The following is a 15,986-nucleotide window of genomic DNA, read 5'->3' as shown; positions in this document are numbered from 1 at the left end:
GCCACAATTTGCATTCAATAACATGAACCAAAACCCCTCCACCTCTCCTACTTAGACGACAACATGCTATTAGGACGTTATGAGGTGGAGGGGTTTTCGTGTGCACTCGAGCTCAAACGTTTGTATGTTAATACTTGACTCCATGTCTTCATCACGTTGAAGTCTTAATATGTAACATGTAATTTTAGGCTCTTAGCCATTTGGAATTCTTCCAACCATTGCATTTTGTTTTGATCAGTAAAGTATAGTCAGTTATCAAATATAAATGTAGCTATGTTATTGGAACTACCAGTAAATTTAGCTTTCTCTATTTATTCACAAAAACTGAAAAAAATAAAACATTGTTAAACTGCATCATAACAAAATTGTTACACTAACAAAATTGGAAAAAAAAATCCTAACTAGACTTGTTAATTTTTTATGCTTAAACTTGACTTGAAATCCATCTGGAAATTAGTGGGTCATTGGGGTTTTCTCGAAAGTGACCTGACTGAAACTTGACCTAGAATTTGACTAGAAATTTAGGCATTCGGGAATATGAATATCAACTGGTGTCCGCCTCTTTTTCTGCATCACCATCTTCGGTAGGCATTTCTGCATCACCATTTTCGGTAGGCAGTTCTGCAGCACCATCCTCGGCAGGCATTTCGGCATCACCATCCGCGGCAGCTTCCTCGTTAGAGTTCTGCTCATTTAACGGCGGTGGAAGCACCTCCATTATCATCTCCGCGATATTGTCCAACTGCTCTTCCAGATTGCGCTCTTCAGGCTGTTCTATGATCTGCAAAGTAAAAGAGGAAACAGCTTTTCATTGTTAGCTTCCACCTAGACAGGGCTCGGGGGCTGAATGTACGCAACTTCACTTTTGTAAAAACAAAACAAAAGTTTTTGATTAATCATTGATAGAAACCATCAGCAGTTTATAGTTCTTATAGAGAAGACTACTCGAAAAAGGTTTAAAAGTTAAAAATCCTACAGTAATTCAATGGCACCTGAACTGGATACCAACGCAAAACACATCACTTACTGCTACCTCTGATATGGGGACAAGTTCCAGATCTTATTATATAGAGTAAAGTCTAGTAAAAGTGCAATCCTTTGAAAAATGAGGAATTTCATAGTGGTTGGTTTTTAGACCCTGATCATTACTTATGACCCGGTCCGGCCCAACCCTTTAAACCAAGGCCTGTTAATGACCCGACCCGTTATTGACCCGACCGCTAATGACCCGTTAAAATGTGACCCGCCCCGCCCCGCCCCGTTAAACACCTCTACTTATGAGCGAGATATATAGGGTATGATGATGAAGACAATGATGACATTCCCTTTATCTGCATTTAAACCCCTCTTATATGTGTATGCCCAAAGCAACACACTAAACTTACTAAAAACATTGATAGGCTTCTAGGATGAAAATAAGAAGTTTTAAGCACATGCAAGTTTGCAACCTAACCAAGTAGAACATATTAATTTGAAACTAAACCTGTGCTACGTAACAAAATCCTGGCGAGTTCCATGAAACATCTAACTTTGTAGCCATGACCCCGGCTTCAACATGAATATAAACAAAATAGAACATGTTCAATATATTGAAGGACCAATACCGAAGCTATTTCAACGGCAGAAGTGGGTCGAATGTTGATGATGTTTATTAACTCAGCATTTGGTAATTGGTAATCTTTAGATTTCTCTAGAAAAGTATTGATACTTTCTCTGGTCTGATTGTATGCAGCACTCTCAACCAAATAATCATAAACCTGAATAACAAATTGTAAAACAGGAACCTTTGTGTAAGCTTTTTCGTGTAATCCACATGAAAACGAGGTGACAGCTTCAAAGAAATGAATCAAAAGTGTAACCTTGAATTCAGATGGGGTTATCAAAGACATAGCTCGAGTAGTGTCCTTTGCAGCCCCTCTAGATCGTAGCAAGTCGAGCACTTCAAAATTAGTAAGAGGGCCAGCATTAGCCTTTTGACTGCAGCACAATCAATGAGTTAGTTTATTAACAAATAGAGAACTAAACGAAGGAGAATGAATAGCGTAAAAGAATGTACATCTTCATGAGGAAAAGCAAACCTTGTTTTCGAATCCTGAAACTGAAATCTTCTGCACAGGTACAAAATAGAACTACATGTAAGAACAAGTAATATTCAAATCCAGAAACTAAAATCTTCTGCACAGGTACCAAATTCCAAGATTAGCATATCGTCGAATATGTTGTAGACAAATAAATCAAAATTGAAAAAAAAAATCAAATGACAAACAAATTCACCATTTAATAAGAATTTAAGACCGAATTCAAAAAATCCAAAAAATCAACCATCCAGATTCACAATTTTATTAAGACCAATTGTTAGGTTCATCAAAAATCCAAAAAATCAACTCTCCTAATTGCTAGATTTATCAAATATATTCAGTAGACAATGAAATTGAAAGTGAAAAAATATAACCTAATCATATCACGAACAAATACACCATTTATTAAGACCCAATTCAAAGATAAATTCCAACAAATTAAATATGAAACCCTAAATTTATAAATTTACCACTTTATCACGCAAAACCCTAAATTGATTAACAAATGTGGTTTGGGGCACTGTATCATGATCCATATGAATGACAAACAAAGTTTAACAATTAATATTTAATGAAACGAGAAATCTATAAGAATTGCACAAATACTAAAATTTTATGGAAAGAAAGAAAAAGAAAAAGAAAACAAGTATATACATGGTGGCTGGCTGCGGCAAATTGACGCCTGACGGCCTGACGAGAGTGACGGTGAGGGATGAAGCTGGCAGGCCGCAAAAAGTGTAAAAACTACCATGATAATGAATAACACCAACAACGTACAAGTATACAACAACCACATTACCAATGAAAACACAAAATTAACATTCGAAAGTCAAATTCAGATGTGTAAATGGTTCAAATTATAGATTTAGGAACAAAAAACCCTAATCTACACAATGTAGATAATCAATACGGAAACAAATGAATAATTAACATTTGAACATAGCTTCAAATTACCTGGAAACACAAAATGTAACTCCCGATGGTCGATTGGAATCAAGATAGGGTTTAAAGAACAATAGGGTTTATTTTTAAAAATATTATTTATAATTAATTTAATAATATTGAATTAATATTTTTTGTTGACTTAGAAGTTATTAAATTTTGAGCTATAATTATCAACTCAAAATATAATAATTAATTTAATATATAGCTAATTTCTATTTCTAACTTAAAAAAAAGACTAAAATGAAAAATATTACAATATATTATTTACTTTTTGACTCGATTTAAAATTTTTTTGGATCGTATTACATTTCAAATTACAAGGTTCATTAAAAACATTTTTATACAAATTAAAAGCAAACACATGTCATACTTCGGAAAAAAAAGAAAGGTTTCTTTTATTTTTTATTATTTGGTTCAACAAAAAGTTACTTCCTTTATTCCTATTATTTGTTTCATTTGAGATTTGACATTATTTATCAATCACTAATAAATTTGTATTCTATTATATTCTCAATCTATAACTAATATCATAGACTCATAATCATGTAAGATAGGAGTATCATTCGTTTCATCTTAATGTAAATTTTATTAATTTTCTTTTTTTTAAAAAAATTATTATTATGCATAATTAAAAATATTAAAGATTTAATTATTATATTAATGCAATCTCAAATGAAACATATACCCCATAGGGACATGAGGGTGTACTACCTTTGTCGTAAGGGCTAAGGGAATTGCTATATTTTGAATATAAATCCTATCGCATAAAAACGGTTATATTTTTATTTTTAATCATGACTGATACATACATGTAATTAAATATCAATGAGGATAAAACATCTTATCTTGATATTGTTAAGGTGCAAATCAAAGTCTTCAAACTCGATCTTAAGGAGACAACATTTCATACATCACATGTTTTGTGGGCACAGTGAAGCCCCACAACTGTGCTTTCATGTTCATTTTCTGTCCCAAATACATACATAACTTATGACTTGGTGCCAATACATTCTATTTGCAACCTTCATCAATCATTTTCCTAACAATATCTATGCGCGTTTTCGCCTTTATTCTAGACAGAAGAAAAGAAAAAATAAGTTTCGATAAGTTTAGTTTAAAATACACCGACAAAAACGAGCTAAAATGAATACTAAATCAAGAATATTCATTAAATAGAAAAGGTTCAAGGAATACATGTTTTAGGAAGGAAATTCACTCTTTTAAGGTTCCTAGTCAGGCAGTAGGAAGGAAACAGCGGTTTTAGTTGACCCGGAAAAACATCGAGGAAACGAAGAAAAACGTCAACGGCTCAACCCCTCTCTTAGTTACACTACACAGGCCAACCCTGAATAAAAGACGGGATTTCAGCACTGTTAGTACGCAGAATCTCGAGAGCTATAATACCTTAGCTTTACTATAATCAACTGTACATCCAAACCGAAAAATACTAGCAAAAATCTGCTCATCAAGCTTGTTGAATAATCTTTTTAGGAGTTGCGATACTTCGTTTCATTTCTTCAGTAGAGAAGACCATTACCGTTGCTGCAGATGCCATTCAGATAACCGTTTCTACGATCACTATGCATTACTCCGTTCAACAATCCATTATCGTGGTCCTTGCAAATGCCACCCAGAGAGCTATGATTATATTCCGGAAACTTACTATTCTTTAAACCATTAACATGTGACGGAACAATACCATTTGAATGTTCGGGATAAATGTCGTTTGTAGACCCATTAACATGCTTTTGATGAGTTCCATTTGCCACTCTTTTAGTATTTACTGGATGAATGCCATTTTTCAATACACCGTCAGTAGCATGCTCCTTACTTGTGCGGTTCACCGAACCATTGTCAAACTTTTCGTGTAATTTATCGTGAAAACCGTTAACAAGATCTTTGGGCTTAACGGGTGGAGGTATCGTTGGCCGTGGGCTGCACTTGGGCGTTTCTCTTTGCAGCATAAGATGTACAAGATTCGGATTTTCTAGAAAAAGATCTAACTGTCCTGTTGCTGCAGCTATGAGACCTGTTTACAAGCACGGAGATAATAGATATACATCAAGTTTAACGACTCAAACATTAATGTTTCCGACTCAAATGATCAACAATAATCCCAAGTGATACTTAAAAAATGGAACAATACACACCAACAAATAACGGGGAAGGACTTCCGGGTCTCGACTTAAATTCAGGGTGGAATTGAGCGCCAACATAGAAGGGATGATCATGCAACTCAATGATCTGTAGAACATAAACACCATTAAATGAATAACACACAGCAGTTGTCGAAAATGTTAAACCGTGATATTTCCAAAACTAAAATGCCGACCTCCATTCGCTGGCCACATTCATCTTTTCCCGTGAACAACATGCCAAAACTCTCCAGCTGAGCAATCTTATCAGGGTTCACCTGTAAAAATATGTAGTTAATGTAACATTAGTTTACCAAATCTACACCCAGGTAGTAAAACCATTTTTTTTTACGAAAAGTACATTACGGATTATTTACAGACCTCGTATCTATGCCGGTGTCTCTCATCGACAAAGTTTGCATTGCCGTATCTAAGGCGAGGGAAAAAAGAAAACATGAGCGCTATATGAAATAATCATTGTTCAATTTAAACACGGACACTATCTATGTTCTTACAGTTTTGCACTCTTGCAATCCTTCGCTTGGAAGAATGTTCTCCTTGAACCAAGCCGCATAGTGCCTCCCATATGAGTTTTAGATCCCTGAAAAATTAAGTATCATAAGATTTTCGGCCGAAGAATTTATGCATATACTCCACCAAAGGGTAAACATAGAATCATAACACACACCTCCGGCATGAATATAACAAATGGGTCCTTGGTTTTTTGAGTTTCTGAATCAAATTCTGTGCTGTTTGCAGTTTGTATTCCAAGAACTGAACGAGCAAACTCAATGACAGCAATCTGCATTCCCAGACAAATTCCGAGATATGGAATTTTATTTTCTCTAGCATACTTTGCTGCGAGAATTTTCCCTTCAACACCTCGGTCACCAAATCCTCCGGGAACAAGTACCCCATTTGCACCCTGATTAATGTTATCAAGAGTTAGCAATTGATGCACATTGTAAATATTGGATGATACATTGACATGACAGTTAGTGCTCGCACAAAATGCGTTCAAACATACTTGAAAGATGTCAAAAGATATAGCCGAGAAGGCGAGAACACTTTAGCTTATAAAGAAACCATGTATATAAACATGCCAAAGGGTATCAAAGAACACAAACCTTGAGTAAATTCCAAGCAGATTTGTAACACTCAGGGTTCTGCAATTTAAGAAGAAATTTTTTCAAACTTAGGGATATAACAATTAAAAGAGCGAGAAAAGCCAGGAAATGTTCAGGAGATTAGGCAAAGTAAACCGAAAGTGAAATGAACAGTTATTATCACCTCCTCTTTGGTTGAATCTTCAAGGTCACTAGCTGGAACCCAGTCCACAACAAGTTTACGATGGCAAGCAACCGATGCATGCAAGAGAGCCTGATGATGACGGAAAGCATCACGTTTAATAGCAGAAGGAACGAGTAACATCATAGTCGTGTGACTGATATGACTTGCAAAGCATATGCGCCTGTAAGTATAGATAATCTAAAGCTAGATGATGCATGATACGGCGCAAACACAAAAAACGCGTCATGAGTAGCTTATATTCAAACCGAGCATATTGACTACAGATCCAAGTGTCAGTGTTGGCTCATCGATAAAATTTTGACACGGGACACGCTATCTAAAATTTGAACACAAACACACAAATATTTATGTTTTTATGTACAAATTCAGAATATTATAAAACGTTAATGCTTTAATTTATCGCAAATTGTTAAATGAAACGGTCTCATGGTGAGACCATCTTTATTGGGCTGACCCAAGTACATTTAACAATTTTAAATTGATTAATTAGAAAATGGCATAATTATATAAGTTTGTCTCATGGTGAGTCGGTCTTATACAAGAGGAGTTGATTTATTTATTGTTGTGTTGCTTTGAAACTTAAAAGGAACAAAGCCTAAAGTCTAAAGATAGTAAGTGATAGTGCTCGTTTTACATCAAAATGTAAGGTAAAGATAAAGATAACAAGGTAACCTTGCGCCATGTCACAATCAAACACATTGTGTTATGCCCATATCATATCGACATGGTCATGACGACACATGTGCCATGTTGGTAGCAGAAGTGGACCCTATACAAGAAACTCTACGACTGGGTCAACAAAGGATGTTATTCTTCCCTATATGATGGATGCCTGTACCACAAATTGCTTGTGTATGTGCTGGAACACATGGCCCCTAACCCTAAGACCCTGAAGGAGGAGCACAAATACCTGCAGGATGGTTTACCCTGCAGAATGATAAAGAAGCACAAATACCTGTAGGATGGTTAATCCTGCAGAATGACAACAACGGATATAATGATGTGGCATGAAACAACTGTAGTCGTACTCAGAAAAAGCTATCAACACTTGTATAAGGTAAGGCATCACACCTACCTCGTAACCTACCTAGGAAAACGTACTGAAAGACAGAGAGTGGGAACCATGGTACAAAGATCAGCAAACCACCAAATGCCACATAGGTTTAAGAAATATTCTACTTCTCTCTCTACTGATCCCTAAAAAGATTCCATTCAAGATAAAAGCCAAACGGCCATTAGGGTTTATGGATCCTCTCCTAAGGCCCACTACTATAAATACGTGATGCCATGCATACCAAGGGTAAGTATCTTTTTACACAAAAACCCGTGCAAAATATTCTCTCGAGCTTTTTTAACAGAAATCTTCTCAGTACCTTTACTGACTTAATCATCGTCGAAGGACCCCTCTTGGAACCTCGTTCGTTACCTTATGTAGGAAGATACGGTGAAACAGGTAGGACGCTACTCAAGCCTCCCCGGTAGTTCCTATCCACTGTGAACCTTAAAAGACATTCTCTTGATCCTCGTTGAGAGCGTTGATTGTTCTTCCAGCAGGAACAACTTGTAGTCGGAATGTGAATCCTCTCATTGCAAAAAATATAAGAAACTTTACTATGTGGTCAGAAAAGGCAACTATAGTTTACTGTATGGTAAGTGCCTGCATTCCATTATCCCATTGGTGAACACAGTTTGATTTTTCTCTTGATCAACCTATCAAATAGTAGCTTTCACCAAAATAAAATTTGGAAATTTCATTATCTAACTAAAGTGGCCTACATATGAAGATGGATACTTTATTGTGGTTCTAAAGTGGCAATCAAATCCAAGATGTCACAAAGATGTCAAAAATAACTCCGATCTCAAAAAATGAGGTCAAAAAAATCCACTAAGAGCATCCATACCACTGTCACATGATTCACTAATCTCCTCGCAAATCTCGAATCTAAAAAAGTGAATTATGGTTTGTTTTGGGCAATTTTAGGGTCATTTTGAGCAAATTGCAAATTCAAAAAGTGAATTAACTGGCGAATTATGTTATGTTGATTCCGTACAAGAGGTTTTTTGAACCCATCCTATAACTTGTAATTTAAAGAAGTAAATCAATTACCTTCAGCACAGAGAGATAAGAATCTGAAAGTCCGGTGTACTTTCCGACCATGGCTATCCTCACCTAAAGATTGTAGAGAAAATACATATAAGTAGAGGCTAAAGATGATCATACTAATTACTAGAGCGAAGAACATCAACGAGCTAACAAAGGAAATCTACAGGAATGTGCAACTTGCTACAGAGTCCAGCTCTCTGAGTCCATTCATCTAGTACAGGCTCCTTTCCAACACTGCTAGAGGATGAGTAATCAGATGGAATTTGATATCATTCAATGAAACAAGGAAATGAGATAATGTAAGGGTAAAGAACAAACCCATAAAGATCGAAAACTTTTAATATAGCTTCGTGAGCCTTCTGATCCTGACAGAGACAAAAACAAGTCCAAATATTCAATGAGCACCGCCAAATTAGCAGCAAGAAAAAAAACGAATGTAAAAGACGGAACTAAAGCGCTTACTCGAAGAAGCAAAGGTATATGCCAAATGTTGGGGACGTCAAACAGAGTTATGATATTCTCATTCTGCACAGAAACACATTTTTTAGGGCGTCGAACAGAGTATGTGCCAGATGTTGCGGACGTCGAACTAATGCTAAAGGACATAAGAGTCGAATAATGCAATCATGAGACAGGTTTGTTATTAGAAGTACCGGAACATGGCAAAATTGTGAGAGCTTTGCCTTCACATTTTCATCTAGAGGCTGCACGGAAAGGTGAATCTTTAAGCTTGACATCACCTGAGAGAATGTATCGGAGCACGAAGAACAAAATGAAAAGAGATAGATACCATTGTGCTGCGACAAGCCAAAATATCTGGTGTTAAACCCAGGCCTCGCAGTCCCCGAACACTGTGCTGGGTTGGCTTTGTCTTCTGTTAAAAGTAACGATAACCTTACGTCAAGTAAGTAAACCTTACGCCAAATAGAAGCAAAGATCTATCGACAGAATTTACTGCGTTACCTGTTCCCCAACAACATTAAGCACTGGTACCAAACTGACATGAATAAGGCAAAAGTTACCGGAACCTGTTAAAAATAGATGTTTAAGTAAACTCTTCCATCATAAATAAATCATTTCAAGCACACAATACTTCCAAGCCGACCTACCGACACGATATGAAAATCGTCCAAGAGCCTCAATAAACGGCATAGACTCAATATCCCCTACAATATGAAAAACATTTTTCATACTACTTTAGATACACAACATTTCGGACAATGTAAAATAACTAAGTCTAAATGGGCATATTCAATAATGTACCGATAGTTCCACCCAATTCAATCACACAAACATCAGGAGGGCCCTCTTGTCCATCCACTGGTATATGTGCAACACGTTCTATCCAATCTTGAATTTCGTCAGTAATATGTGGAACGACCTATCACACACAAAGAAAATAATTCAAAGGACTATCTAGTGTCTACAGTAGCAATGGAAATACTGGATTAGAATGGAAAATGACCTGAACAGTTTTACCCAAATAATCTCCCCTTCTCTCCTTATCAATGACAGACTGTCCATACAACAAAACAAAGACAAAATAATCAGCATCATTAATATATAATAGTCAAGTGGGTTACTCCATCTTTTGGAAGGTAAGGTTGACTATAAAATAAGGAAAAACATAAGCTAGTGTCGGTAATAAGCACTAAGCTTGCCTGGTATATTTTCCCGGTTGTAATATTATTATCGCGCGTCAGCTTGATGTCTAAGAACCTCTCATAATTACCAAGATCTAGGTCCACCTGTTAAAACAAACCACATTTTTTCAGTACTATGAAACATGAAGTTTGACATAACAAACCCCTTTTCTAAAAGATAAAGTACACATCCCATCATTCCAGTGTCATTAAGTTACTATCACCTAAGCTCACACTTAGACGGGTTAGCAAGGTGCCTTACATTTGTAAAACTAAAGACTTGTTTTTGATTGAACTTTAAACTAAGTTCAAAACATTTAAGTTTTAAGACTAGCCCATCAAAAAGGCAACAAACTCTTCAAAAATTAGCTCGTGAGCACTTGATGATCACAAGTTAAGTAAAGCATCAATATCTTTAAGCTCAAACTCAAAATCATAATATAGAAAAGCTCATCAAGGTAGCAACTTGCTAATCAGGCCCCACATAGATACCAGCAAGAACAAGGGAAATGATTTTGCTGCATAAAGAAGAAAAACATGCACATTTGAATACAAAATCTAAATCTTCCATCTCTTTTCCCCCCTTTTGACTTCTAGGAAAAGAGAGATTTTGTGCATAAGAATCTTCATTAACAATTTCCAATTGCTATCTTAGGTTCCACAATAGAAGTATATCTCTTTCTCCCCCCTTTATTTATTTAATATAAATTGAATACAACAAAAATCCAATTTACTTAACCATATTAAATAGACCATAAAATCTAAAAAAATAAGCATATTTCGAGATTCAAAAGATTAAGAATTGGGTCTCGTCTCAATTAGAGCATGTCCCGCTTTTCCAAAACATGGGTTCGATTCTCCCTAGCCCCTACCCTACCCTTCCCTCAGCATAGCTTATAACCACGTTTCAAAAGGTTATATATCCCATCTGTATACTTTGTAAGAAAATAAAACTATCTATCAATATCACATTCTAAGATGCCTATCCATTCCAACTACCTTCACTGCCGCCAAGACAAACAATACAAAATCAAATTGCTAACAGTGTAAATGAAGGGATAATTAATCAACATCAATAATGACTTCAATAAAGTTTATTATTGAAATCATCAAAAATTTTGATTTCTATACTAGAATTCAACAATAAAAAAGGTAGTAAATTTTAGCTCTATTACCTCTCCTCCATCATCTAAAACAAATACTTCACCATGCTCAAATGGTGACATAGTTCCTGCATCTGTATTCAAATAAGGATCTGCAAAATCATTAAAAAAAAAAAACAATTAGAAACAAATTAATTTAAAACTCAGTTAAACAAAGAAAATTTTTTATAACATATAACATATCCCGGGTCTCAACCAGCTTAAAGCTGATGGTTCACAGCTTGTGACAAGAGGTTACGGCTTCAAAATACAACGACACTTTATTTAAAGTGTAATACTCTACACCGGATATAAGGACACTTTATTTAAAGTGTAATACTCTGCACCGGATATAAGGAGGACCTGAATCCACACTTCTAGCCTAAAAAACCTCTCGTGGGTGAGAGGGTGTGTTATCCTACGTCCTCAACCATTAACTTAACCTTCCATTAACTTAACTTTTAGTTGAGTTGTTACTTTAAAAAAAAATAACCTTAGTAAAATTATGAAATAATAATCAGTAAAATGAATATATTTTAATATATAATCAAGTTATATCCCTCCAAAAAAATTACAACCCTTTAAGTGAAGTTCTAATTCATGCCAAAAATAGAAAAAATCTGTATAGCAATTTTTACTTTTCTGGGAAAAATTCCAATCTTAATGCCAGATTAGAAGATGAAACAATTTCATAAACCAGATTCATTTCTCACTCACTACGCACAATAAAAATGGCGTCATCTGAAATAATGCATCTTCCTCTAAAAAATTTCAGTAAAAATAGAATCTGGGCCGCATAGATTTAATAAATAAAAAAACAATCACCCACCAAATAAACTCATAAACCCATTAATTTCAACCTAATTTCAACATAATTTCAAAAACTTACGTTGAAAAAATCTATTAAAAACTCAGCAAATCTATGAAAAAACACAGCCATATTCCTTTCCCTATATTTTCTTCCCAAAAAACAATCACAAACATGTAAATCTCCCAAATTAATCCCAGAAACATTTGAATTCCACATAATTTCAAAAACTCACGTCGAAATAATCTATTAAAAACTCAAGAAATCTATGAAAAGACAGAACCATATTCATTTCCCTAAACGAAATATGTGCATTTTTCTTCCCAAAAAACAATCACAAAAAATGAAAATCCCCCAAATTAATCCCATTAACCTTGAAATTTCAACATAATTTCCAAAACCCACGTCGTATAAATTCGAAAAACAGACGAAAACCCTAAAATGCATGAAAAAATACCTATTTTAATAGCAGTAACACGAAGACCACATGCTTTAAGAAGTACACCAATACTACTAGCAGTAACACCTTTTCCGAGTCCACTTACAACACCACCAGTTACTAAAACATACTTCATTTTTTCCCAAATTTACGCCAGAATTTAAGTTTTTTCTTCCAAATTTTGTTGGGTAATTTACTTGATTATTAATGTACGTTGATTCCAACTTGCTGTTTGTTCTTGTGAATTGTGAGTGTAGTGAAAGAAGTATATAAACATAAACAGAGGATTTGGTAGAAGAGAAGTGAAAAAGAAAGGAGATGATTATGATTTTTAGATAGAGAAAATTGAGAAATAATATTACATTGTATGATGATCCTAAATGATGGCCCTCAACTCGTTTTTTATAGAGCACCCAACAACTTTTATTTTTATTTTTATGGTTTTTTTTTTAATTATTAAGATTATTAAGATAAGAAATAAACTCTGGTCAAAGAGTTTTATTTACAAAGTTTTCAATTTAGATTATTTGTAAAGGAAATTTCATACGTGGTGATTCCTAGTTTTTTGATTCTTCTATAAATATTTTTTAAAATTTATATGGTGACTTTAAGCTTTCAGTTTTTTTAGGTAATAAATTAAATGTTAAATTTTTTATTAAATTAAATATTTATTTCAACTGAATTTCGAAATATGTGATCAATTAGGGTGATCATGATATTTTTTTTAAAAAAAATGTCATTACGTTGTGTAAAAATAACGTAAAATTAACAAAAAAAACTTCCCTTTTGTCTATCACATAGAAAAATTGAAAATTCAACGTTACCATGTAGATTAAAAAAGATTTGTCTACCAAGCAAAAAAGTCCTAAATTCAAGGTTACCACACGAAACTTTCTTTATTTCTAATAGGTTGGTTCATGGACATTAGAGTTAAATTGATTACTTATAATTTTAAGTAAAAAGTGAGGAAATAAATTAATTATATGAATTTATCTTATAGTGAAATGATTAAAACAAGTTTTTTTATTTGCTTTTATTGACCTAGTGAGGATCAACTTTATAAGAGTGGTTAGAAAACATAGAACTTAGAAGGGTTAATCATGAATAAACCCACGAATATATACCCTTTTATTTATTTGAATTTTCTAATTAAAATAATATCTAATTAAGTAAAATATCAATTTTTTGTACAAGTTTAATGGGACAAAAGAATTATATGGTTAAGAGATGTTTGACAAATAACTCTAATGTTGATAATTTATTGATTTTGGCTTTTTTTTTTACTTTTATCTTATTAATTAATCTTGTAGTTAATAAACTTGTTAATAACTAGATTTGTGACTATGTTGAAAAGTATTTTCAAACCAAGATGACAAATTTGTTTTAGACACTTTTTTTTTTATTGTTTTTTGACTTGTTGATTTATTTATTAATGTTTCAGTCGATTTTACATTACAACAATGGTATTTGGTAGAAAGATTAAAGATAGTTAGGTCATTCAAATCCTATGAATGATCTTTAAAGAGAAAGAAGTTGAGTAAATGAGAATTAAAGAATATGATAAAAATATTTATAATCTTTTTATGTTAAAAAGATACATTACACTAAATGTCATTTTATATTTTTTTTTCTATTATATTGTATATCTTATTGTTAGACACTCAAAATTTTATTTAACCACTCAATTTTGTACTAGACTATTATATTGTGAAATCAAAGTGCAAATAAGAGTATTATCTTAATTTTAGTTAGTTTAACACATCTCATAAACTTATATATCTACACTAACATTTTTAAACTCACTTCAATTTATTTTCTCCAATTCAACTTAATTAAATTAGCTTAGTATTATTTTTCTATCCCTTTAAAATTACACATCTCTCTCTATGTATATCTATGCACTTTTTAAATTTAACAAAAAATAAACACATTTTTAGCATTAATCTTAATGTAGTATTTGGGAACAATTAGTTCATTTCAAATTATGGATTTCAATTTACCTTTATAAATTAAAAATTTGAGAATGATAAGATTTGGGTAGTCATTCTCAAATTATTAAAACTACTTTAAAAACAAATGGTGGAATTTGATTCAAATCCAAATTTGAAATTTTTTAATTTGCCAAACAATAAATTTGAATCAATTTTAAATTTTCCAATGAAAGCATTGTTTCTAAACATGGCATAACTTAATTTCATCATATTCTTCCCATTTATTATTATTTCAAATATTTTTAATGAATAATTCTTACCATTTATAGCAATTTTTTTGAAAACAATAGTTTTAATCATACACAAAATAGTGAAATACCATTAGTTTATACTTTATATGTTTTGTTTTTATTGCTATATTTGTATGGGCATAAAAATTGAAAAAAAGTGAACACAACATATAAAGTACAATTATATCCTCCACTTAATGAGGTATAGAATAGGATAAAAATAGGGATAAAGTAGATATTTATAGGATTGTTTTATTACTAAAAATAAAAATATTGCAACTTCAAATAATATGAAATTGTCAAAAATAAAAAATATAGCAAATGTCGTGAAATGGAGGAAGTAGAAAGTTAAGATGTTATGGCATGTGATTTTAACTATTAAAATATATATGAATTATTTAATGGTACTCTTACACTCACAGTCATTGCTCACATTGACAAGATGAACCATAACTGACACTAGCAAAGGAAAAGATTCCCACTTCAGAAGTACTTCCTAGGTTATTATAGTTACTTCAATTCAAAAACGTTATATTTTGATAAATATTCGTAATTAAAAAATATGAAAAATTATTCTTTTCATTTCTCAAAGAAGTTTTTGTGCTGTTTTGATGTATTTTATTTATTGTTTTCATAAAGAAAATTTTCGTTTATACAACAAATTTTGGACAAAAATATTTTTTATCCACATTTTAATATTTTAATGTTTATAGTCACTACTTTTCCTTCATCAAAATTAGTATTATTCAATAAAATAATATATTTACTATTTAAAAAATTCTACTCTTATTTTTCTTAATATTCGTGAACATTCTTTGTCAGAACTTCATTAAGGAACGCAAGGAGTAATATTATTAAAATATATAATTCGACAATCAAATAATTCAAATTGATTATACTAATTATAGATTAGTTGTAATAAAAAAATAAGCTTGAACGATGAATGATGTCTGAAATGTAAGCCTTAAAGAGGTTCAACAATGAAAAACAATATGAGAATTATCAAACAAAAGCAATGGAATGGACACAATGTGTTTTATGAGGTATCTTGTATGCCTCCCCCTCATATGTAGTTTATTAGATTAAATTCAACAATTACAATGTAATAAACCTCCCTTTATCTTAAGAACAATCCTCTCAAGATCACAAAATGTTAGAAC

At 32.8% G+C, this 15,986-nt stretch overlaps 2 protein-coding genes across 2 annotated transcripts; both read right to left on the bottom strand.

Moving 5' to 3' along the window:
- Positions 1-171: 171 nt before the first annotated feature.
- Positions 172-3,078, bottom strand: LOC130800113 (uncharacterized; the record flags this gene model as incomplete). Its single annotated transcript, XM_057663465.1, has 6 exons — positions 172-781; positions 1,605-1,757; positions 1,860-1,977; positions 2,079-2,129; positions 2,733-2,796; positions 3,033-3,078. Coding segments are annotated over 6 exons (669 nt in total), but the record flags the coding sequence as incomplete, so codon positions are not given.
- Positions 3,079-3,925: 847 nt separating this feature from the next.
- On the bottom strand, positions 3,926-12,981 carry LOC130800199 (uncharacterized). The gene is made up of 21 exons (XM_057663600.1): positions 12,624-12,981; positions 11,392-11,471; positions 10,235-10,321; positions 10,039-10,089; positions 9,837-9,954; positions 9,683-9,739; positions 9,537-9,601; positions 9,364-9,447; positions 9,227-9,277; positions 9,036-9,098; positions 8,892-8,938; positions 8,738-8,807; positions 8,577-8,639; positions 6,449-6,538; positions 6,286-6,324; positions 5,847-6,083; positions 5,674-5,759; positions 5,540-5,588; positions 5,356-5,436; positions 5,174-5,267; positions 3,926-5,052 (listed from the first exon to the last, which is right to left on the bottom strand). The coding sequence occupies exons 1-21, from the start codon at positions 12,739-12,741 to the stop codon at positions 4,541-4,543; spliced, it is 2,142 nt and encodes a 713-aa protein (XP_057519583.1). The 5' UTR covers positions 12,742-12,981; the 3' UTR covers positions 3,926-4,540.
- Between the last annotated feature and the right edge of the window lie 3,005 nt (positions 12,982-15,986).

Source organism: Amaranthus tricolor, chromosome 14 (assembly GCF_026212465.1).
Source record: "Amaranthus tricolor cultivar Red isolate AtriRed21 chromosome 14, ASM2621246v1, whole genome shotgun sequence".
In the NCBI taxonomy this organism is placed as follows: Eukaryota; Viridiplantae; Streptophyta; class Magnoliopsida; order Caryophyllales; family Amaranthaceae; genus Amaranthus; species Amaranthus tricolor.
Note: the sequence above shows the minus strand (reverse complement) of the source record. Positions and strands in the feature narration are given on the sequence as shown.

Bases quoted from the DNA above. Each gene is read 5' to 3' on its own strand.
- LOC130800199 (XM_057663600.1), bottom strand. From the start codon at position 12,741: ATGAAGTATGTTTTAGTAACTGGTGGTGTTGTAAGTGGACTCGGAAAA. The intron at 6,539-8,576 runs GTAATTGATTTA...CGTCATCATCAG, and splicing joins CTTATCTCTCTGTGCTGAAG to GCTCTCTTGCATGCATCGGT. The intron at 5,053-5,173 runs GTGTGTATTGTT...GCTTGTAAACAG, and splicing joins TCCTTCCCCGTTATTTGTTG to GTCTCATAGCTGCAGCAACA.